This window comes from Oryctolagus cuniculus, chromosome 6 (assembly GCF_964237555.1).
Source record: "Oryctolagus cuniculus chromosome 6, mOryCun1.1, whole genome shotgun sequence".
In the NCBI taxonomy this organism is placed as follows: Eukaryota; Metazoa; Chordata; class Mammalia; order Lagomorpha; family Leporidae; genus Oryctolagus; species Oryctolagus cuniculus.
In genome coordinates this window covers 138,768,630-138,793,942 of record NC_091437.1, presented here as the reverse complement: position 1 = coordinate 138,793,942, position 25,313 = coordinate 138,768,630, and the positions used below count along the sequence as shown (strand labels likewise).

Here is a 25,313-nt window from a genome sequence, read left to right as displayed (position 1 = left end):
GGTGAAAGAAAACGGTTATTGCTTCAATGGCACAAAGTCAGTATTTAGCAAAATTATTATCTTTCAATATATTTTTGGCAATTTCTCACATTTAACTTTTTTATATTTTACTTTTATTTAAGTTATTCAAGTTTCACATATTTCATATATACACATTTAGGAACATAGTGATACTTGCCCCCACTCTTCCTCCTGCCCATGCTCCCACAATTCCTCCTCCTCCCTCTCACATTCCCACTCTATTTTTACAAAGATCTATTTTCAGTTTATTTAACGATCATATAGTTAATCCTACACTAAGTAAAAGAGTTCAATAAATAGTATGAAGTAAAAAAAAAAAAACAAAAACAAAACAAAACAAAAAACCACTGTTCCTCAGTGGAAGAAACAAGGGCTGTAAACAATCATGGAATCTCAAAATGTCTATTTCACTCCAATATATTACATTTCAGGTACTCCATTAGTTATCCCAGAAGAGGGAAAACATATATCTATCTTTTTGGGACTGGCTTATTTCACTAAGTATAATGGTATCCAATTGCATCCATTTTGTTGCAAAAGACAGGATTTTTTTTTTTTACAGCTGAGTAGTACTCCATAGCGTTTATCTACCCAAATTTCTTTATCCAATCAGCAGTTGATGGACATCTTAGTTGATTCCATATCTTACCTATTGTGAATTGTGCTTCAGTGAACATGGAGATAGAGATAAGTCTTTCATAGGCTGATTTCTTTTGGTTTGGGTAAATTCACAGAGTGGGAAGGCTGGATCATATGGTAGGCCTATATTCAGGTTTCTATTTTCTCCATACTGTCTTCCTCAGTGGCTGTACCTGTTTACATTCCCACCAACAGTGGACCAGGGTACCTTTTTCCCCACATCCTTGCCAGCATTTGTTGTTTGCTGATTTCTGAAAGGAATTATATTGCATGATTCTAGGACATGGCCTGACATATTTGTTTACTATTTTCTTTTGGGTTTCCCTAATAGAAGAGCAGCTTTGCTAACAACTGGTGGATTTTGCTATGAAATTATCAACAAGTGCAATCAAATAATGCTTTCTCATTGTCTTCCTGAACTTTAATTCAATTGCTTCATAATTAAGATCTAGTCTTTACTAGCCTCAACTACTTAAAGTTATGTTGTGGCTAAAATTGTGTTTTTATCTGTTCTATATGCTTCTCAAGAAACTTATATAGGAATTGTGTAGAAACAAATATGAATCAGAAGTGCTTTCTGGGAGTAGGCATTTTGTTTAGCATTTATGTTGCTCTTGTACCACATTAAAGTCCCTGGGTTCAATTTCCAGCTCCTGACACCAGATTGCTGCCATTGCACCCACCAGTTTAGGTGCCTTAACATGGTCAATAGATTCTATGAGACATTTATTTTCCATTAGAGAATAAATTAATATTTATTTACACACTTTAAAATGTAATTATTTATTTGAAAGTGCAAGAGAGAGAGAGAGAGAGAGAGAGATCTCATCTGATAGTCGACCTCTCAAATGCCCTCAGAGACTGAGGGGCGAAAGCCAGGAGCTTAACCCAGGATGCTCATGTCAGTGGCAAGGACCCATGTACTTTTGCCATCACCATTGGCTCCCAGAGTCCACACTAGCAGGAAACTGGAATCAGGAGCCAGGCCAGGAGTCAAATCCAGGAACTCTTGATGTGAAACATGGGCCTCCCAACCAGCATTCTAACTTTTTGGCCAAACACCTGCCCTTAAAGAGACATTTTTATAACACTTATATTCTAAAAACCCCTAAAATAGCTCTATACTGTTTCCTATTGATGTTACTACAACAAGTCAGTATAACTTTAATGAGAAATATGGAATACTTTTATCTTGCTGCCTGGAGAACCAAATTCCAAAATAGGTTTAGGTGGGCTAAAATCAAGGTGTCAGAAGAAATATATTTCTTCTGGAGTTCCTGAAAAAGTCTGTTCCTTACCTTGTCTAGCTTGTAGCAGGGGTGGGAAAAGTCCAGTCCATGGCTATATAAGGAACTCAAAATCACTTAGTCTGGCCTTGCCAAGGCAAACTCAGGTGGGACTCAAAATTCAATAAATATAGCAGGCTAATTTTTTAAGTTGATAATTTTGTAAGGACCTCAAGTGATGTTATAAATATCCAAATAACCTTGGCAGGAAACACATTCCCCAACCTGGTAGAGGCTGCCCCCCATCCACTGGCCTGTGCCCTTTTCTCTCTTAAAAGCCAGCAGTTGTATCATCTGTCTTCTGCTTCCTTTAATACACCTTTCTCTCGGACCTCTTACCTCTTTTTTTTAAGATTTATTTTATTTATTTGATAGACAGAGTCACAGAGAAAGGTAGAGACAGAGAAAGAGGTCTTCCATTCACTGGTCCACTTCCCAGATGGCCACAACGGCCAGAACTGTGCCAATCCGAAGCCAGGAGTTAGGAGCTTCTTCCGGGTCTCCCACATCGGTGCAGGGGCCCAAGGACTTGGGCCATCTTCCACTGCTATCCCAGGCCATAGCAGAGAGCTGGATTAGAAGTGGAGCAGCCAGGACTAGAACCAGCACCCATATGGATGCTGGTGCTTCAGGACAGGGCTTAAACCTGCGGGGCCACAGCGCCGGCCCCCTTCTTGGCTCTTTCTTATAAGGCCCTTGTGATGACTTAGACATCATCGAGACAATATAGGGTAATCTCCCTATATTTTAACTTAATTACACCTGCAAAGATCTTTACACCATGTAAGATAACATATTCAAAAATTCAGGGAAAGAACAATGGGCAACTTTGCAGATCACCATTCAACACATAACACCTTAACAGTGTTGTTACAGGGGCTGGTGCTGTGGCGCAGTATGTTACGCCGTAGCCTGTAGTGCTGGCATCACATATGGACGATGGTTGGAATCCAGCTTCTCCACTTCCAAACTAGCTCGCTGCTAATGTGCCTGGGAAGGTGGTGGAAGATGGCCCAAGTCCCGGGGCCTCTGCACCCACGTGGGAGACCCGAAGAAGCTCCTGCTTCAGGTTGTCCAGCCCCGATTCTTGGGGTGTGAACTAGCAGATGGAAGATCTCTCTCTACCTTTCTTTTTTTTTTAAGTTTTATTTAATAAACATAAATTTCCATAGTACAGTTTATGGATTACAATGGCTTCCCCCCCCCATAACTTCCCTCCCACCTGCAACCCTCCCTTTTCCCAATTCCTCTCCCATTCCATTCACATCAAGATTCATTTTCAATTTTCTTTATATACAGAATATCAATTTAGTATAAATTAAGTAAAGATTTCAACAGTTTGCACCCACACAGAAACACAAAGTGAAAGATACTGTTTCAGTACTAGTTATAGCATTACTTCACATTGGACAACACATTAAGGACAGAGATCCTACATGAGCAGTAAGTGCCCAGTGACTCCTGTTGTTGACTTAACAAACTGACACTCTTGTTTATGGCATCAGTAATCACCCTAGGCTCTTGTCATGAGTTGCCAAGGCTATGGAAGCACTTTGAGTTCGCCAACTCTGATCTTCTTTAAACGAGGTCATAGTCAAAGCAGAAGTTCTCTCCTCCCTTCAGAGAAAAGTAACTCCTTCTTTGATGGCCTGTTCTTTCCACTGGGATCTCACTTGCAGAGATCTTTCATTTAGTTGTTTTTTTTTTTTTTTTTCCAGAGTGTCTTGGCTTTCCATGCCTGAGAAACTCTCATGGGTTCTTCAGCCATATCCGAATGCCTTAAAGGCTGATTCTGCGGCCAGAGTGCTGTTTAAGACATCTGCCATTCTATGAGTCTGCTGTGTATCCCGCATCCCATGTTGGATTGTTCTCTCCTTCTTAATTCCATCAGATAGTATTAGCAGTGTCTAGTCTTGTTTGTGTGATCCCTTTGACTCTTAGACCTATCATTATGATCAATGGTGCTGTGGCATAGCAGGTAAAGCCGCCGCCTGCAGTGCTGGCATCCCATATGGGTGCCAGTTCAAGTCCCAGCTGCTCCACTTTTTTTTTTTTTTTTTTGACAGGCAGAGTTAGACAGTGAGAGAGAGAGACAGAGAGAAAGGTCTTCCTTCCATTGGTTCACCCCCCAAATGGCCGCTATGGCCGGCACGCTGTGCCGATCCGAAGCCAGGAGCCAGGTGCTTCCTCCTGGTCTCCCATGTGGGTGCAGGGCCCAAGCACTTGGGCCATCCTCCACTGCACTCCTGGGCCACAGCAGAGAGCTGGACTGGAAGAGGAGCAACCAAGACAGAATCGGCGCCCTGACCTGGACTAGTACCCAGGGTGCCGGCGCCGTAGGCAGAGGAGTAGCCTAGTGAGCCACAGCGCCGGCCAACTGCTCCACTTCTAATTCAGTTCTCTGCTATGGCCTTCAAATACATAAATAAATAAATCTTAAAAAAATAGAGTGGTTGTAATATAGATAGATTTCCAGATATTTTTCTGTATTGAAATAAAATTATCAATTTTTCCCTGACCATATTCTTTGCTCTTTTGTGAAAAAATCTTCTGAACATTTAAAATGGGAAATTTAAGTTTTAATATTTGTATTAAGCAGTGAAATTGACAGTTGATAAATAGCAGCCATTGGTGCAGGGTATATCGGAACTCTTTGTGCTGCTTTATAATTTTTCTTGTCTAAATCTAAAACTATTCTGAAATAAGCAGTTTACAAAATTAAAGATCAAAGAAGTGAAATTGAAAAATACCTAGAAGAAACTATTTAACAACTTATGATTTACCCTATAATCTTTCAATTCAATTTCTAGCTTTATTCCCAATAGAAATATATCTATACACTTCCAAAACAGGTAACAAATGTTACTGTTAGCATTATATATAAAAGACCTCACTGGAAAAATATTTGTCAATAGCAGAATGCATATGTAAATTGAGGTGTATAAATAAAGCAGAATTCTACACATTGATGAACATCAAGTTTTAGATTATTGATATGATAGTACTAATACAATATTGGGTCAATGATGTCAGAGAATGTTACTACATGATTTAATGTACTTTAAGCTTTAAAATATTCAAAACTGATTTGCTTTCATGGTAGCTGGGGAAGAAGTAGGATAGAAATGAATGGGAAGGTGCAAAAACAGGCCTTCAATGTTGCTGGAAAAGTTTTATTTCTTGACCAAAACATGTTTAATTTTTGATAATTCAATAGTGTATACATTTTTATTTATGTAATCTTTTGCTTGAATGTTATAGTGTGTTTGACATCTATAAATAAAGATCAGATTATAATATTATTTTAATATTTATGTATATATATAAAATATAACCCAATTATATTCCGGTTGTTAGGATATCAAAAAGTTGAAGGTAAAATATATCCTTATCTTATTCTAAAAATAAAAATTATAGATCTATTAATATCAGATAAGTTCAAGTTTTAAGTGAAGTCATTATGAAAAATAGTGATATATCTAGCTATATATATATAAAAGACATAATGTTCAGCTCTGCAGGAAATATACTAATTAAAAATTATGGGTACCTAATAATATATCTCTAATATGTATTTTATATGGGTATAAGTTCAAAGGAAAATACAAAATTCCAAATTAACTGAGAGACTTGGACATTTAATTTTCAGTAAGCAGATCAGATTAAAAAAACTTAGTCATCTTAGAGACTACTTGAACATAATTAACAAATTAATCTAAAAGATATATTGAATACTGTGCCTAGCCAATGCTCAATGCTCATTATGGTAGACAGAATAATGGTTCACACAGGGCTTGTAAATGTCGCGACATTTACAAGGGATTTTACACGAAGATAGATGAGGGGTAGATGTTAAGACAGAGAGATCTGAATTATCTCTTTGGGAATAAATGTGTGTAGGAAGTATTGCAACTCTTTGTACTACTTAACAATTTCCTTTTATAAATTTAAAGCTACTCTGAAATAAAATTTAACTTTTTAAAATTTAAATCTATTCAGAATTAGAAAGTTTAAAAATTACATGAGCACATAAAAGCAGAGTGCTTTCTAGTTGGAGGCAGAAGAGGCAGAAGCAATAGCATAGAGATGAAGGAGAAAGCAAGACCAGAGAGACATGAAGAATGTGAAAGACTTAGGCTGACATTGCAGGCTCTAGAAATGGAGAAAGAGAACTATAAAGCAATAAACAAATGCAGTTAATTTCTACAAACTGCAGGCAATCTCCAGAGCCCATCTCAAGAGCCACCAAGTTAATAGGAACATTACTCAAACAATCACATGGAACTCAATTCCAGGGACAGATTTACATACTTTGAAATGGAAGCAGATAGAGCCTAGAATTTTTAGAAAGCTAATCCTGCTCAGCACTCATGTCAATTTCAGCCTTGTGAGCCACTAAGCAGAGAAGCAGAAGAGTTATGCTCCTCCCAGTACTGTGAAGTACTGATGGGTGTTGTTCAATTTTTTGAGAGTTTGCATTAGGAATAGGAAAATAATATACCTATTATTTATAAGAAAATAGGCTCTTTAGTAAAATAGAAAGTATCTAACCCACAAAACCAATCTCAATGAATTTTAAAGGATTCAATTTATACAGAAAATGTTATCTGATCAAAACCCAAATGAGACATGAATGGGTAACAAAATATACCTAGAGCTATTATAATTTAAGAGATAGACTTCTAACCATAGGCCAAAGAGGAAATCATAAAGGAATTTCCAAAACAGTTTTATTATGTCCCTTGTAGGATGTAGTTTATGTAACAAGATGAGGAAAATCTGAAGTTTTATGTGCTTATGTACTTTAGAGACACTACTGCACTTTTACAAGTATACTTATGGATACACACTGGAACACTTATGAACAACCCAAGTGTTTACAAACACCACCACAGATGATAGCTTACTTATTCAGTAGATTCATCTATGGCAGCAAACTTCAACAACAGCCCTTGAATCTCTGAAGACTCTAGAACATTTTTAGGGATCAACAAAATCCAAAACATTTCCACAGTACATCTAAGACAATATTCACTTTTTTCATTTCATTGACTTTTTCCTCAAAATAAAAAAAAAAAAAATATGGGTAAAATGCTAGTACCTTAGTATAACTCAACTAGTTACAATAAGCTAGTGCTAAGTACTCATTAGTCATTAATATTTTGATATTGTTATGCATGTGATAGATATGATAAACAATGCATACACATGTGCATTAACATGTATATATACATACTTGCAGTAATTCCTTTTGCTGGATGGCAAAAGGAATCAATAAGTCATTGATATATAGGTATACACATACATAAAACTTGAACATTTGAGAACATAACTTTTCATCCTCCTTAAACTCCATTACCATTAGGTAAAGTGACTGTTTCTCTTTTTGTTTGTAGGTTAACAGGATTCCATCTGCCACCGCCAGTGACAAGTACCAAATCTGTGTTCTCACTGCGTTTGACCAGTGATTTTGCTGTTAGTGCTCATGGGTTTAAAGTATATTATGAAGGTAAGTGATGGTATTATGAATGAAACCACTGCCCAGTTTAATCTAGTCAAAAGGAGTTCTTCAAGTGTGGTAATGGAAGAAGAATCATTATGAAGAAAGACAGAGTTCATCTGGATATCCCAAGTCTGGTCCTGAGACTCACCATCTTATGAATCATTAGTGTACAAAAATGATAGAATTAGGGGACTTTAATACTTTGTATGATTGTTCCCCAACACAAGAAAATCCTGAAATCGAGATTTGAGGCTGGGAAATTAATGCAGGGTTAGGGATTCGCAAAAGGGAATTTGAAAGTAACTGGATGCTGGACCAGGTTAATGATTTAGGCATGAGATACTTTGCTCTACTCATACTGCACTTTGCCTGTCTACCTGAAACAACTAGCAATCTGTCTTTTTTGGAAAGTTAGTATCAAGAGAAAAAAATACAGAAAAATCTAGAGTTGCTGTTTTCCATTCCAATAATAACCTTTCCTGTACCACAGATCCATGATGTCTAAACCACAGAGGAAAACTGAAACACTTTTAAAACCAGAGTTCCCCCATGCAACTGATAGTTCAGTTATCCCTACAGAACAAGTGCTTGCTAATGGAGCTGTGCCCCAGGCTCTGCTGAGGTCATTAGAAAGTACAGAAACTGCATTTGTTTCTTAAAAGTGAACAATTTTGATGCAAAAAATTCTGTTCCTAAGATTTTCAGATATAATCTATGGATTTGTAAATCTTTCTCTGTGATTGGACAATATATTGTCCACTTAGGAAAGACACTCCTCCCTCACACGTATTGGAGTATCATTTCATATTTCAACCTATTTTGACAGGATCATATTTTCAATATTCATCACACCAGGAATAATGTTGTCATAAAGATAAACACAAATATAGTAGTAGGGGCAGTTGTTTAATGAATTATGTAATTCAAAATATATGTGTAAATAGCACACTAGAAAATCATCTCTATAAAACTGAATTCTTATAGTATAAACTTTTATATTTGGCTTTGGGGGAAGATTTAAATTGAATATTTTTTTTTTTTCATTTAATGCTTTGTTTCTCACTAGGAAAAGAAAATCATCTACCAAACAGTTGGGTAAAAATATTTTTTTCTGTTTTGAGTCATAAATAATGTCATCTGCAGCACTTTTAACACTATTTTGTACCTAATACATTTCTTAACTGTCTTTTGTATAATAGGGGTGGATAAATTCAAAGACATACTTTATTCCATTGTGATAGTAATAATCATTATTTTAAAAGGTGCTTCCACAATAGTCACATATTTTTAATCTTGGCAATTTAATTCATAGTTTAAAGCACTGCCAACACAAAGGTTTAATTTAAGTACAATTTTGAAAATATTGAAGGAGTTAGTAATTCAGTAACTTTCTACCAAGGGCTCATTAATAGAAAGCCTTTTTCTGTTCGTCAAAATATAAAGCTACTTTGGATTAGCTTATTATTGCTGTAACTACTAAATATATTAGAAATGCAATAACATGGAAAATGAATTATTCTGTTGGCATATTTTCTGATTTGGCTGTCAGTTTTCATGAATTCATACTCGAAAATGTTTTTATATCTTCTATTGTTTTTAAGTATACAACATTAAATTTCTGTCTTTTCTGCAACATTAAATTTATTTCCATGTTTTCTCCTTTGTAGAAAAAGAATTCATATATTTTCATGACATTTAAATGTATTTTTTAGATGCCCTGACTTTAAACATGGTTCTAGACATCAAGGTGTTAGTGACAGATTGGCCATCATGCTACAAGTCTTCAGATATTTATTTGCGATGTGTGTCTTATACCATGTGTATTAGTTTTATACTCCTGTTGTAACAAATTGCCAACATTTAGCAGCTTAAGATAATCAAAAATATACTATTTCATTTGTAAATGAGAAATTGCAGTAGTCTGATCTCTTTGATCAGGTTCACACAAAGCTGAAATAAAAATGTTAATAGGTTGAGCTTCTATCAGAAGGCTTTGGGGAAAAATTTAAATATATATAAAATATATGTGTAAATTATACACACACATACACACACACACTTTTCAACTTATTCTGGTTATTGGCAGGATCTGGTTTCTCAAGATTGCAGATTGAGATCATTGTTTCTTTGCTGGATTTTAGTGAGAAACAGCCATAGATCCTGCAGTTCTCTCCAGTTGGTCCTTGGGTCCTGTATCTCAGAACCAGCAACTGGCTCACTGAACCCTTGTCACACTAGTAATCTTCCGTATTTCCACTTCTGATGCATCTAGCAGGGGTGGGGAAACGTTTTTCTGCCAAGGGCCATTTGGATCTTTAAAACATCATCTGTGGGCCATACAAAATTGTCAATTTATAAAATGGCCTGCTAAAGATTTATTGAATTTCAAGTCCTGCCTGCAGTTGCCTTGGCAGGACCAAACAGAAGGCTTTTGCAGGCCTTCTATGGCCTATGGGCGAGAAGTTGGCTACCTCTGCTACCTTCTTGCTCCACAAGTCTGATTCCCGATGGAGAAGTTTGATCAGGGTGTGCAGCTGATAAGATCTGTGTTCTATGTCATGAATAATAAGAAATGCTCTTACATTTTTAGATTTGCCAAAGAAAATATAAAATATATTCTAGTTTCTGCCAAAAACATATTGTAATATGGAATTCTTAACACATTTTAAAAGATGAATGATTAATCCTTATAGGGAAAAAATCATATGTTAATATACTGCAGAATATCTACTATTTTGGGAATCATTTATGGTGAAAATAAAGTAGTCTGAGTATACACATGTACATCTGTTCTCAGTGTTAACAGAAAAGATTGTATGTTGAACTGTTTAAGTTGGTAAATAGATGATTAGAATGGAATCTATTTTAAAACTGATGAAAAAATTTCCTATAGCTCAATATTCTTAATTGTACAAGTCAATGAATTTTGGCAAAGTGAATATAAACTCACAGTACCCTGTTTATATATATGTATATATATATATGTGTGTGTGTATATATATATATCTCCAATATGATTATTAAATATAATTAACTATTACATGTAATGATTATCTTAATGTCTGGGATGATATTTACGCATAATCTCTGAAAATATCAGTTGTACAATTCAACTGAAACACATATAAAACATGTAAGAGTTGAGGTGAGCATTTAGTGCAGTGGTTAAGACATAGCATAAGATATCTGCATTGTATATCAGAATTGCTGGGTTTGAATCCCAGATCCACTTCTGATTCCAGCTTCCTGGTAATGTGTACACTGGGAGGCAGTAGGTGATGTGACGAGTACTTGGGTCCTTGCCGTTCACGCTGGAGATCTATGCTCCTAGATTCAGCCTGGCCCAGCCCTAGCTGTTATAGATATTCGGGGAGCAAACATTGGGCAAATGATCTCTCTTCCTGTCTGTCTCTCTGTCCCTCTACCTTTGAAATGAATAATAGATACAAATTTATAAAATATATAGGAATAGTCTCATAGCTTACTTCAAATACAACGTATTTATTACACTAAAATTATCGTTGACATGTATGACTACATAATTAAGTAATAATATAACTAAAATGCTTACCTTTAGCAAATTTGCAGTTAATTTTTTCCACATTTTAATTCAGAAATATAAAATTTTGATTAATAACACAACTCGTTAGCATTTCTTGAGAGATTTCATTGTGCCAACCATAGTGTTTTACTTTCTTTTCTCACCTTAGAAAATTATATGAAAAATTGTAATGTCCAAGAATTTCACTTATCTTACTATAAAATGTATTTAAATACCCTACAGATATAAACTGCATGTATTTTGAAAACTTATAGATCTCACTATAAACCACAATCTCAATTTTACTCAAAGGGATTTGGCCAAATTTAATTTAGTAAAAAAGGGCATTTCTAAAATAAGGACTACTGATAAGGTTGTATATTAATATGAAACATAATAGATAAAATATATTCTTGCATATGTGACATGTATTTTTGTCTTTCTAAAATACTTGACATACAAAAGGAATGTTATACTGTTTGCTATTCTAGCTAGCTATCAGTCACATATATTTTCATTAAATGTTTACCCCTCAGAACATTAAATGAGTTTAGTGTTCTTTTAATTTTAAGGCTTATTTCCACTCCAAAATTTTAAAAATTTAAACTGCAGCACCATGAAATTTAATGGAGAGCTTAAAATTTAGAAATTATGCTTTAGGCAGAATAGTTGAATTATAGCAAGAAGTTTATGGTATAAAATAATATATATTGAGTGGTTTGGTAGCAATAAATGTAGGTGAGGTTCATAAAATAAGTTAAAGGATATTTATCCTTAAATACTTTTAAAGCTAAATGAGAAATAATGTATTTCAAAACAAGGAAATATCATATACACAAAAAACACGATACTGCTTCTTGAATCAATTGAAAATTATTGCCTTTCGGATTCAAGACAGTCAATATAATTATGTGCTGAAACATTCTAATTCTACCCAAAACAACCATGTCTTGAGTCTCTCCCTTTTAAACAGTTGGAAATGTTCAAAATCCCAATCCAGAGAATGATTCATAACTATTTACCCCATCAATATCTTCAGAATATGGTTAAAAGACACAGCATTATATTGGATATAAGGACTTGACTGGGTCTTCACAAGAGTTTACTAATTTTCAATTAGATTTACTTCTATTACCCAGTAAGTCATAATCTACTCTTTATTCACAAGAAAGCCTCAACAGTACTATCAACACTATGAATGCTTTCAGATACTAAGCTGTAACATTTTAAACATCTTTAGTAAGCACAGGGTTGCATTTACAACCTCTACAACTACTTAATTCTTTAGCCTTTTTCAGCCACTATTTGCATTAATTTTTAAAGTAGTCTGTAAAAATGAATAATAAATATCTTGCTTTATTAGAAATTTAAATAGCTCATCTTAGTGCACTCGATTTGTTCTTCTCAGAACATCCTATTCACACTTCTTTGATTAGCCCAGTAATTTCTTACCCTTTCAGACATTGTGAAGGACTTATCACCTCCAGAGAGTCATTTATGGAGGTGAAATTGGGCTCAAAGCTCTTTTTCTGTGCGCTCATATTGACACCTTCGTCACAATACTACATTCAACTTTTTGGATTTTTTTACTCACAATACGCTGTGTAGAGTTTCAGGGTATAGAATATATTTTATTCTTTGTGAATATCTGCCTTTATTGCAGCACATTCCTGACATATGGCTGTTAATCTCAACTGTTATGCAGAATACATAACAATTGGATCAGTAGTGAGGACATATGAATACAGCTTCCACTTAACAGAACTCCAATAAATATCTTAAAAGGCAGATATATGCAGTATTTAATCACTTAGACTCTGTGAAAATAAATTCACAATAAATGATCGAGGTGTAGGAAAATATTGGCCTTTTAGTTTTAAAAAGGGAAAATTCATATAATATTATTGTTTATATTTTTGTATATTATCTGTGTTTTAAAATATATATCTTCTTGGGTTAATTTCTTTGTGGAGCATTTAAAAATACGAAATTGCTCATATAATACAAAAAGCAAAAATTGAAAAACTGTTGAAGTCAGTGATAATATATGGTCTACTTTGTGCTTCATATGGAAAAATGTAATGGCATTAGAGATTTTATTCTATTCTTCATAATTGAATGATCCAGCTTAGTATTTAATCTTGTTTCATACTGAATTTCCCTCTGTTGCATAAATTGTTGAATATGCCTTATCTGCCAACTGCCAAGAGTTATCATTTTGATGTAGGTTCTAGAATGAAGTTTAATTGAGAAAGTGACTAATTTGTTTCTAATTATATATCAGAGAAACAATTTTGCTGTTTCACACAAAGCCCATATAATATGACGGGTATTATATTTGATAGTGAAATACTAGTGGTTTAAAAGAAAGCTATACTTTGAACTTGGTTTAGAAATTAATTTGTAAAATCTTATTTTTTCCTCATCAAAATGGAGTTAATTAAGAAAATGTTTATTATTTGATTCTACTGTGAAATATCATAGAAAATTAAATTAGAAATAGTTTCTCCCATGTTAGCAGTATTCAATGTATGTTACCTATTATCTTTTTTGTTCCACTACATATACACTACACTTTTTGTTCCACTACGTACAATATTTCTTGTTGGCTATGTCACATAACCATGTCGAATATCCATTTTATCAGAGGGAATGCTGATATTCAAACATATGTTTTGTATCTTCTAGGTGATTATTTAAAATAAGAAAATAACATGGCATAATTTACCTATGTTATTTCTTTTGAAGGAATTAAGCAATAGTATCCTTAGCAAGGATATCCCAGAAATCTTAATACCGCCAATAAGATTAGCCATTGAACCAAGAGAAGTGACACTTTTTACATGTGCACCCAGGTGTGCAATATTCTTTTAGTCATAAATATCAAAACACAGCAGCTAAGAGAAATAATCTGCTCAGGAGTTGCAGCGCTGAGCTAACAACCAGCACTAGAGACAGAACTGAAGCACAAAGAGGCAGGCATTTCAATTTACTTGAAAAGAGGGTATGCTGAAAGCATGCCAAGTCTTGTGTAGAAATTAATTGAAAATACTTATGAGTAAAACAGTATTTTTAAGGAACTCCAAAAGCAAAAAAAAAAAATAGTAAGAATTTTGTTGATAATTCTAAGGGATTTAGATCAAAAAACAAACATCTTATCACAGACATTGTGACTAGAGATCATACCTAGAACTTAAAGTTTAACAATGGTGCCAAATTATAACAGCTTATTATTACAGCCATTTCTCTTATATAGCTATTTTATTCAAGGTAATGAAAAAACAAAAAATATTGACTGATTTTTAACTGTATTTCATATGTTTCTTTTTTTTTTTTTGCTTTCAAACTTTTATTTAATGAATATAAATTTCCAAAGTACAGCTTATGGATTACAATGGCTTCCCCCCATAACGTCCCTCCCACCCGCAACCCTCCCCTTTCCCACTCCCTCTCCCCTACCATTCACATCAAGATTCATTTTCGATTCTCTTTATATACAGAAGATCAGTTTAGCATACATTAAGTAAAGATTTCAACAGTTTGCTCCCGCACAGAAACATAAAGTGAAAAATACTGTTTGAGTACTAGTTATAGCATTAAATCTCAATGTAAAGCACATTAAGGACAGAGATCCTACATGAGGAGTAAGTGCACAGTGACTCCTGTTGTTGACTTAACAAATTGACAATCTTGTTTACATACATATTTTCAAGAAACTCCAAAAGTGAGATTTTTATCTTACTTAAAAGTTAACGAATTAGTCTGCCATAGTTTCATGGCAAGAAGCACATAAATAGAGAAGGATATGCAAAACTACTGAGTCAGGGACAAAGGACTTTTTTAAAAATGTACAGCAAAAGAACAGCTGGATATCAAAAACGTGTTTGGTTTCCCAGAGCCTCATTCCCACAGGCAATGGAAAAAGCTAAGTGACACCCCCATAAGTGGCAGGCTGTTACAGGAGAAGGATTCCAAGGTTAGGGTAATGGGAATCTTTTATGATAAACAGCAAGCGAACCTGACCCTTTCTCTCGAGGGAGATAATGCATCTATATTGCTGCTATATAAAAGGAGTTACTAATTCTGCTTACAGGATGTATAAAAACATGAGACATGTGGAGATTTGTCTCCCAATCCATGTTTCTGGTGTTTTACCACAACATCTGGGGATTCTATATTCCATGGGTAATTATCATTAATATTTTAAAATCTAAATAAAAACTTCCAGTAGGTATTATTATATGAAGATAGCTCAAATAGGTAGATATTATCTAGGAATTTTAATATTTTACTAGCCATTTATAGTATTATTTTTATTAGTGCTATAAGAATCTATGAATACACTTGGATAATCTTGAGAATACATTCTGAAAATGAGTTGTAATTTTTGTCCCTTGTCTTACATTTTATGTTTATGGGTGCTTACTGAACATTTTGTGGAATAACATATTTATCAGGATTTCATAAGTATTTCTCTATTGACATTTATCAGTAAGTTCATTCACTCATTTAATCTTTTAGTATTATTGTTTGCTGCTTTTACACCAAGATATTATCTTTTATGATACATTGGTAGAGTTCCTCACACCTTTAGCACAACATATACTATAGAAAATGTAAATAATAAAATTTGAAAATAAAAAAATATAATTCATGGAGAAATATAGAACATTATCGGATCATGAAGAGGAAAACCTCCTGATATCAAAAGCCAAAAGGAAAGCATCTCAATAAAGAAAATATTGACTAGGCTAAATAAAATATGAAACCTGCTTAGTAATTAAAGAATAATTTTATATATCATTTATATGGAAAGTCAAATGAAAAATGATGATTTAAAACTTTGCAATCCATAGAGTAAAAAAGTTAATATTCTTTCTAATAGGAAATTTGTGAAAGATATAAATTAAAAATTTACTAAAAAAGACAAGAGTATCTGAAACAAGATTATGTGTTATCAAATTTATCACTATACTGCTCTTATCCTTAGGAATATTATAGTCTATGGGCAAGTGAATTTGACAGAAGAATTCTCTTGATAGCCATGTAAAAAATAAGATGAAATTAAGTTAATTTAAAAAGACAAGTATTCAGATAATTTGTGCAATAAAATATATCAGACAAGCTGACTAATTTGAGGAGAATGTATTTTTATAATTGTAAAATATTTTCCTGATTATATGATTTAGAAAAAGATTATATTTTGAGTGGTATTAGATAATACATAACCTTTTTAAAGCTGCAAATGAGAAGTCCCATTTCAACAATTTTATAAATTTTCTTTCTTTATTTTCGGTAATTTTTAAAACAGATACATCCACATGTAATTTCAAATGCTCTGCATTATTGATTTAAGGAGTTATCCTCTGAGATTGTTAAATTATATTTCAATTATATTTAAATTTCTTTAATTATGACTCCATTTTTCTCTCAAGCTGATATAATTTTTATAGTAGCAAATTTGTTAGTATCAGTAATTCCAAGTTAAATTTTCCCAATAAGCCACATATGTCATTTCATAGTGGTTGTTTACAAGATGGTGAAATACATTTATCTCATGAACTAAATTTCACAGAAGTGTACTCAAAATATTATTAAACATGTTTTTGCAGTTCAGTCATAAAATTATCATTAAGATACCCAATGTCCATCTGAAATTGGTAAATAAAATTCACCAAAGCACATGATCAGGTGAAAATCTACATGTATGCAACCTAGTATTACTTCACATGTTTCTTTGTATGTGAAAAATATAAGACAAACAATGATAATGGCAAAGATTTAAGGACATTTTAAATATTTATGTGACTTCTGAACACTTAACTTCAATTTTGGTATTTGAATAACATGTCTGTGGAACAGTTTGTTTTACTCAGTTCATGTTTTTCGTTGTCACTTGAAAAAATGTGTTCACCTTTGTGTGTTCTAACAAATTGTTCCTTAGCAAATCAAGAATCAAGAAGCATTTTGAATCTTACTACATTTACAGTATTTACTACCAATCCTCCATCCCCAGCTATGATCCTCTCCCTTCTGAAGTCTGAGAGACTTGGTAGAGTTCTACCAAGTTTCCTAGATTTCTTGCCTTTCTAAACCCTAGCATTGTCTGATAATAGCTCATAATACTTCCTTAGTCAAAACCATTTTACGGCTGGTGCTGCGCAGCTCAATAGGCTAATCCTCCACCTGCGGCGCTGGCACACTATGTTCTAGTCCCGGTTGGGGTGCCAGATTCTGTCCTGGTCGCTCCTCTTCCTGTCCAGCTCTCTGCTGTGGACTAGGAGTATAGTGGAGGATGGCCCAAGTGCTTGGGCCCTGCACCAGCATGGGAGACCAGGAGAAGCACCTGGCTCCTGGCTTCGGATCAGCATGGTGCGCTGGCCACAGCAGCCATTGGAAGGTGAACCAATGGCAAAGGAAGACCTTTTTCTCTGTCTCTCTCTCTCACTGTCCACTCTGCCTGTCCAAAAAAAAAAAAAAAAAAAAAAAAAAAAAAAAACAAACCAAACAAAAAACCATTTTATGCTTTTATGCTCTCACTCCATTATTGATTCAATTTAAGGAGTTATCCTGTGACTATTGATGCCATTATTGCAATAATGGCAAGTTTATTTTAGGCATTTTTTTTTTTTTTTGACAGGCAGAGTTAGAGAGAGAGAGAGAGAGAGAGAGAGAGAAAGGTCTTCCTTTCCATTGGTTCACCCCACAAATGGATGCCGCAGCCAGTCTGAAGCCAGGAGCCAGGTGCTTCCTCCTGGTCTCCCATGTGGGTGCAGGGCCCAAGCACTTGGGCCATCCTCCACTGCCTTCCCTGGCCACAGCAGAGAGCTGGACTGGAAGAGGAACAACCGGGACAGAACTTGGCGTCCCAACCTGGACTAGAATCTGGGGTGCCGTCGCTGCAAGCGGAGGATTAGGCAAGTTTATTTTAAATATTTACTCTTCCACCTGCAGAAAGTGACCATTGCACTCCTTATTCATAATGTATTATATATTAAAAAAATACGTGTTCCAAGCAGCAAAATAGATGAAGAGAAGAAAGATAAGGCAAAGAGACTCCTGAGAAATATCTTAAAAAGCTGTGTTATGGCACTTCTACTTAATCAGTTGGCCAGATTAAAGTCACTTGGCTGCATTACCTGCCAGGGAACATAATCTTTATTCTAGGTATAAATGTACACAGCTAAGAAAACATATTACTATGAATAAAAAGAAAGAGGCTTAAAGAGAACAACTGGAAATCACTACCATAGTGTCAGAGTACAAAACAACACACATTCTTGCTTACCATATCTTTAAAAAGCTAAAAATACTGTGGTTCTACTGATAAAAATGGCATGGTACACAATCTTGTCTCTTAATGCATTTCAAAATACATATTTAACATTTACCATAGTCAAGGTGTTATATAAGTACTTCTTGTAAGAAAACATAGGGATCTCAAGAAGCTTATAATTTGGTGGAAAATATCAAATAAAAACAACTAATATTTTAGCAGCTTACGATTATATTTCATATCCTTTTTATATCGTCACAAAACAATTCTGTTAGATAAATATTCAGATATACAGATTAGAAAAAAGCAACACAGTAAAATGACTTACCAACAGCAGTGGTCTGGAGCCGGCTCAAAGACTTGATACCATGAAGTTGACTACTTTGATAGTATTTATATTATGGGTAAATTTTAAAACGAAATCATCAAATTTTAAAACGCAGCTTTGTTTTTTGTGGTATTTTTTTTTTTTTTCCACACAGCCAGTTAAACAATTACCAGCCCAAGGTCGTAAAAGGCCTCCTCCCATCTCCTGTACCTCTTCCTGTTTTACTTTACATCAGTCAGGCCTTTCCATATTTATGTGTTAATTATAATCACCTGATGACCTTATTAAAATGCTGATAGTAATTTCACACATGTGGGTGAGGAACTCAGATTCCAGCACTTCTAACATCATTTCAGGAGATAGCCATAGGCTATCCTCACACCAGAAACCAAATGATGAAAATCATGTATGCTTCATTTACAATTTTTCTTTGTCAGTTTAGTGATAATTTTTAAGACCACCACTACGCCACATTTTAGGGGATTCAACAGAAGTCAGAATTTGTTGCAGCTAAACTGTCTGACTCTTCCTCATGTAACATGACTGAAACTGAAGTCAATCACTTTTCAGAGCTAAAAATAAAAAGCTCAAAAGGAGGTTTCTGCCCTCCACTTGTCATCCTTACTTTGTGAACTTAAGAAAGCAGTTCCATTCTTGCAAATTATAAAGTTATTCAGGATTTCCAAATGTTGTTTTCTGAAAATACTAGTGAACTCACTGTAAAATAATTAAGCCTATTAATGCCAGTGTCAGTTACAAGTGACGTTAGCTAATTTTGTAGCTGACATTGGCTCTTAAATGGCGAAGTAATGAGCAGCACCTGTGCTGAGTGTGAAATCATTTAAATTTTTACAAATCCAAATCTTGTTATGAGAATTTTCAGGATACATTTAGTGTCTTATAATTGTTAAGAAAATAAATAGCTATGGTTTGCATTTTATCCTATATTGACTTCTTTATAAATATGAACCTTTTTTTTTTAAGATTTATTTTATTTATTTGAAATACAGAGTTACAGAGAGGTAGAGACAGAGAGAGAGGTCTTCAATCTGCTGGTTCACTCCTCAGATGGCCGCAACGGCTGGAGCTGTGCTGATCCGAAGCCAGGAGCCAGGTGCTTCTTCCCAGTCTCCCACATGGGTGCAGGGGCCCAAGGACTTGGGCCATCTTCTATGGCTTTCCCAGGCCACAGCAGAGAGCTGGATTGGAAGAGAAGCAGCCAGAACTAGAACCAGCCACCATATGGGATGCCGACATTTCAAGCCAGGGCTTTAACCCACTGTGCCACAGCGCCAGCCCCTGAACCCATTTTTAAAATGCAATATTCAGCAAAAAATAATAATAAAAATGTTTGAAACTTCCACAATCTCACTATTAAATTATTACTTCTTTTTGATTCTTCTTGCAATTGCTTCTGCTGACATCTCTTTGTCCCTGAATTCACTAACACTAATCAAAGGGTACCTTTCTCCTTGTTCGAACAAATGCATGTTCTGATAAATAGTCATGTTACAACAAAACAGGAGACATTTAAATAATGACAACCTAACTATGTTATCTTTTTTCCAGTTTTAAAATTTAACAATCTTTTTTTTTCTTTTCCTGTGAGATGTATTTTGTTAAATCAATTTGTAGACAAAGTTTATAGATAGTTTTTCATACAGACTCTTGATTGTGCTGAACATTAGGAGGCCTGTTAATAGCACTTCTTTGCACATTTTTATATATGAAATTCCATATTCCATGAATAGCATGTACAATGTGGTTCATTAACATTGTATAGAACTTCATATTGTCTAGAACATGCTTATCTTTTTTTGGTAAAAGAAGAGATCATGCAAAATATACTTAATTTTCCCAATACATTTTTATATATTTTTAAAGCAATCCTTTAGGTTATGGATATGCATATTACCTTCATTGTGGTGGTATTTAACAGGGGTATGCCCATTTCCAGATTCCATTAAATTGTACATTGGAAAGATGTGGTTTTTATTTTTTTAACTTTTATTTAATGAATATAAATTTCCAAATTACAGCTTATGGATTACAATGGCTCCCCCCGCCAACTTCCCTCCTACCTGCAACACTCCCTTCTCCCGCCTCCTCTCCCCTTCCATTCACATCAAGATTCATTTTCAATTCTCTTTATATACAGAAGATCAATGTAGTATATATTAAGTAAAGATTTCAACAGTTTGCACCCACACAGAAACACAAAGTGAAAAATACTGTTTCAGTACTAGTTATAGCATTAAATCACAATGTACAGCACATTAAGGACAGAGATCCTACATGAGGAGTAAACACACAGTGACTCCTGTTGTTGACTTAACAAATTGACACTCTTGTTTATGGCATCAGTAATCACCCTAGGCTCTTGTCATGAGTTGCCAAGGCTATGGAAGCCTTTTGAGTTTGCCAACTTCTATCTTATTTAGACAAGGCCATAGTCAAAGCAGAAGTTTTCTCCTCCCTTCAGAGAAAGGTACCTCCTTCTTTGATGATCTGTTCTTTCCACTGGGATCTCACTCGCAGAGATCTTTCATTTAGGTCTTTTTTTTTTTTTTTTCCCAGATTGTCTTGGCTTTCCATGCCTGAAATACTCTAATGGGCTTTTCAGCTGGATCTGAATGCCTTAAGGGCTGATTCTGAGGCCAGAGTGCTTAAATTTAACAATCTTTTTTTTTTTAACATTTTGCCATATTCATGTCAAGTGTGGACATTCTATACATACAAATATATACTACTTTTTCTTAGAGACATTAATATCATAATGTGAGAAATTCATGACAAAAATCATAACATGGGGGAAAGAAGGGTATATTATCCTGTATTTGGTATGATTCAGTGTAGTGATATTTATAAATATATAACAAATGATATGACATCCAAAAAATTTTATACTCTCACATGTATAAATATATATAAATACACACATTAACGTCCACAAATAGGAGAAGATGTGATATTTTTCTTTCTGTGTCTCACTTATTTCACTTTGCAAATGATCTCTAGATCCGTTAAGTTGCAAATGTAAGGATTTAATTTTTTATGGTTGAGTAACATTCCATCATGTACATATACTACATTTTTAATACAATCATCAGTTGATGGACATCTAAGTTAATTCAATATCTTTGGTATTGTGAATTGAGCTACTGAAATCATGGGAGTGCAGGTATCTTTTACATATGTTGATTTCATTTCCTTTGGATATATTCCCAGGAGTAGGACAGCTGGGTCCTATCATAGATCTATTTTTAGTTTTCTGAGTCTCCAGACTATTATCCCATAATGATTGTACCAGTTTGTATTCCCACCAATAGTGTATTAGGGAGCACTTCTCAAAAATGATAAAATCTGTGTTCTTCTATCTTAAGATCTCAGTAATATCAATAGTTTTTAAGATTTGGAATATACATATATTTGGAATATATTTGGAATATGATTATAACTTTAAAACAAAACAAGGAATAGAGAAAACAATTGAAGAAACAAATATCAAATGATGAGTCAAGTTTTATTTTAGGTAAGTAACAGAGTTGAGATCCAAAAACTAGACCATATCTTTCATTCAATTCTCTTTCCAATATGTGATGATCAAAGACTTAATATATTTATACATAGTCTGAGGTAATATTGTTGCTCCTCACTTTGGAGCACAAAAAAAGAATCATGTTTTTGTCTAATAATTTCTTATGGTCATTCCAAATGGGCACTTGACTGACTATACATGAACTGAAACATAAGAAAACTTTGACATTCAAAGCCTTCTTGACATTATCTCCAATTTTTCCACTTGCCTTCTAGAATGCAACTTTCTTGAACTATTTATTCTTTTTCAAATTTCATACTTCAACTCAATTGATATTTAATAAATTATGGTTGAAAAAATCTTGTCCTTAATAAATGAATAAATGTCATATTTTTTATAATGACCTTAATATTCCATTTTGGTAGAAAATATTGAATTGTTGGATCTAGAGAAAACCAAAAGTGTCAGATAAAGTAGAAATCTTAGGATTTCCCCTCTATTTTCATTTTTACATATTTTTTATAAAATGAAATGAGGTTTTTCCATTTTACATGTATAAAAATTGAATTGTGCCTTTTTCTCATTGGTCAAATGATTGTCTCCATTATTTAAGGTAGAATGAAAAGATCTAAATCCATATTTAAAACTCTTAGTGAATTAAATAACCTTTTCCATAGTCAAATTCATTTTATGTTAATGGGCATTTTGTTGAAACTAATGGATCATTAGTCTCCAGTGAAATTAAGGTTTTGGTAGTAGTCTTCAGAAATAATTTGATTTAGGTTCAGCATTTGAACATTATAAGCCATCTTTATGGTACCTTTTAAAATTTGTAGTGAATTAGAAAATGCTGATACTAATTGTATATAAAGAACATTATCTGTGCATTTATATGAAGAATTTTCTCAGCACTACTTAATCTTATGAGTTTTATACTATTTTTCTTAAAACTAAAATTGAAAATGATTAAAAATATTTTTATATTTAAACTTTAATATTCTAGTATGCATTTAGAACACTCAAAAAATTCTAGAAGGATGAAATTATGAGACTTAGAAGTTGAATGTTCATTTTATATAAAGAGACACGAAGTTACTAAGTTACTCTTAGTAGGTTTCCCCGTGAACACATACTTGATTAATAATTATGATTCAATTATGTGTGCTTTGAAGCTCCAGAGCACTGAAACCAAAAGGAAAGCTTTGTGCTTTTCTTTTAAATTCACATTCATATTCCTGATCTGTGATTTCCTGTTTTATTCGTTCAGGGAATCCTGTCCTAAACCTTGTGGCTTTGCCCCCCTTAGCAGTAAAGTTGTTTCCTTATGATGTAATTGCTAAACAATGTCTCTTTAAAATGTATTTATTTGAAAGAGAGACAGACAGATGGACAGCCATCTCTCCAACCTGGTGGTTCAATCCTGAGATGCCTGCAACAGCTGGTTCTGGGCCAGGTTGGAGATGAAACTGGGAACTCAGTCTGGGCCTCCCACATTGGTGACAGGAACCACTTTGCTGCTTTCCAGGGTTCACGTTAGTAGGAAACTGGAGTCTGGAATTGGGAGCAGAGCCAGGACTTGAACCCATCTCTCCAATATGAGATGCAGGAATCCCACGAAGCATCTTAACCACACAGGGAAGCATGCACCCCAAAGGAAGGCTTTTCTAGTCACTATTTTCCTGTCTGTATTTATTCTTTACTATTTGTATCTTCTATAATCACTTGAGGAGATCAAAAGAGCTAGTGTCAAATCTAGTACTGATTTTATTTAGTTTGATCTGCCCAATGAGTCATGAAATTCTTGTCTCTCTCTGCAGCGTATCTCCATTTGATGCTTTTCTTTTGATGGAAAGAACTTGATTATAACAAAATATGGAATTTGAAATACAATAATTTTCTATCAAATTTTTGAGTTTGATATAGATAACTAATTTGGGCTAGTCATAATGGAGAAGCCATGGAGCAAGGCAACACTTAGGGAAATGAAATAGGCCTGTTTGTCTTTTGCTGTATTGAGGTTGAGTTAGTTGTAGAGCATCCTATCTGTGTAAGAAACAGAGGTACTTGGACTTTTTTCAAAAAAGAAAAGAAGTAAAAAACACTCCCACAAAATTACAAATTACTAAAGCAAAGTAAGTTGACATTTGGTTAATATTTTTCCATAAAATTACAACTTCACATGCACTTAATATATGGAGAAAAATAATTGATAAACCTTTGTGGATCATTTATTTTTTGTGATAGACACTGCTGTCAATGGTTCCCTTAGGAATGACACTTGCTGTGAAAACCAATGTTACAGACATTGGTTTATAGTTTATAACATAGATTCTATCAAGAGAAATTGAAGATTGATTTTGACAGGTAGATTGAGTCACACATGGGAACCTTAATAATAGGTAAAGGTTTTATAGAAATTAGAAAAACGGTTGCTGTAGAATCATAAATATTCATTGGAAAATTAATAACATTTTATATATTTTTAACTTTTAATTTCATAATAGTTTTAAATTTATAGCACAAAATATGAAACAATACAGAAATCCCATTTACCTTGAATCTAGCTACCCACATTGTTGAGGAATTTTTTTGTCTTAAATAAAATGGAAACAATATGAAGGAAGATAAAAAGCATAAATTATATTTTATGTCTTCTGTGAAAATTTTAACTGTGTAATTTTAACATAATGAGTGCTGATTAGACATCAAATGTCTCTTAAGGAGTAGAAAGTGCTTGAATTATTTTTTGTACATATTTTAAAATCCATTAACATTCTTGGAAGAAGGTACAAAATTGTGTTTTAATTTTTGACATGAAAACTATCAAATGAATCAGGGCAATGTTTAGACCATGGAGAAATACAGTCACTGAAACTAATGCATTTTTACCTCATAATTTTCTGACAGATCTTTAGCATAGAGATCAAAAATTGAAACACTGTATTAGTTTATCTAAATTAATGCTCTCAACATTGCCCAAATACTTTTCATAATGGAAGTATTTTTGGATGTCACATTCTTTAAGTAATTTAAAATACTTTTTATATAATGGATAATTAACTCATTGCTAAAAAGATGGAAATCCCAAAGTCATTACAGATTTAGAGATTTCTTTCACTTTAAGAGACTACATATAAGATCTTTATTCTCCTAATGAAGAGTGAGTTTATTGTTTTATCCC

The 25,313-nt window shown here is 33.8% G+C and overlaps 1 protein-coding gene across 5 annotated transcripts in view; it reads left to right on the top strand.

The window, feature by feature from the left end:
- The window catches only part of CSMD3 (CUB and Sushi multiple domains 3), a 1,302,111-nt gene that overhangs the window by 186,694 nt on the left and 1,090,104 nt on the right, over positions 1-25,313 (top strand). For all 5 annotated transcript variants that reach the window (XM_051844773.2, XM_051844775.2, XM_051844772.2 and 2 more), the window contains exon 3: positions 7,343-7,455. In XM_051844773.2, coding sequence (XP_051700733.2) covers positions 7,343-7,455 — 113 coding nt within the window. The remainder of the gene's footprint in view (positions 1-7,342; positions 7,456-25,313) is intronic.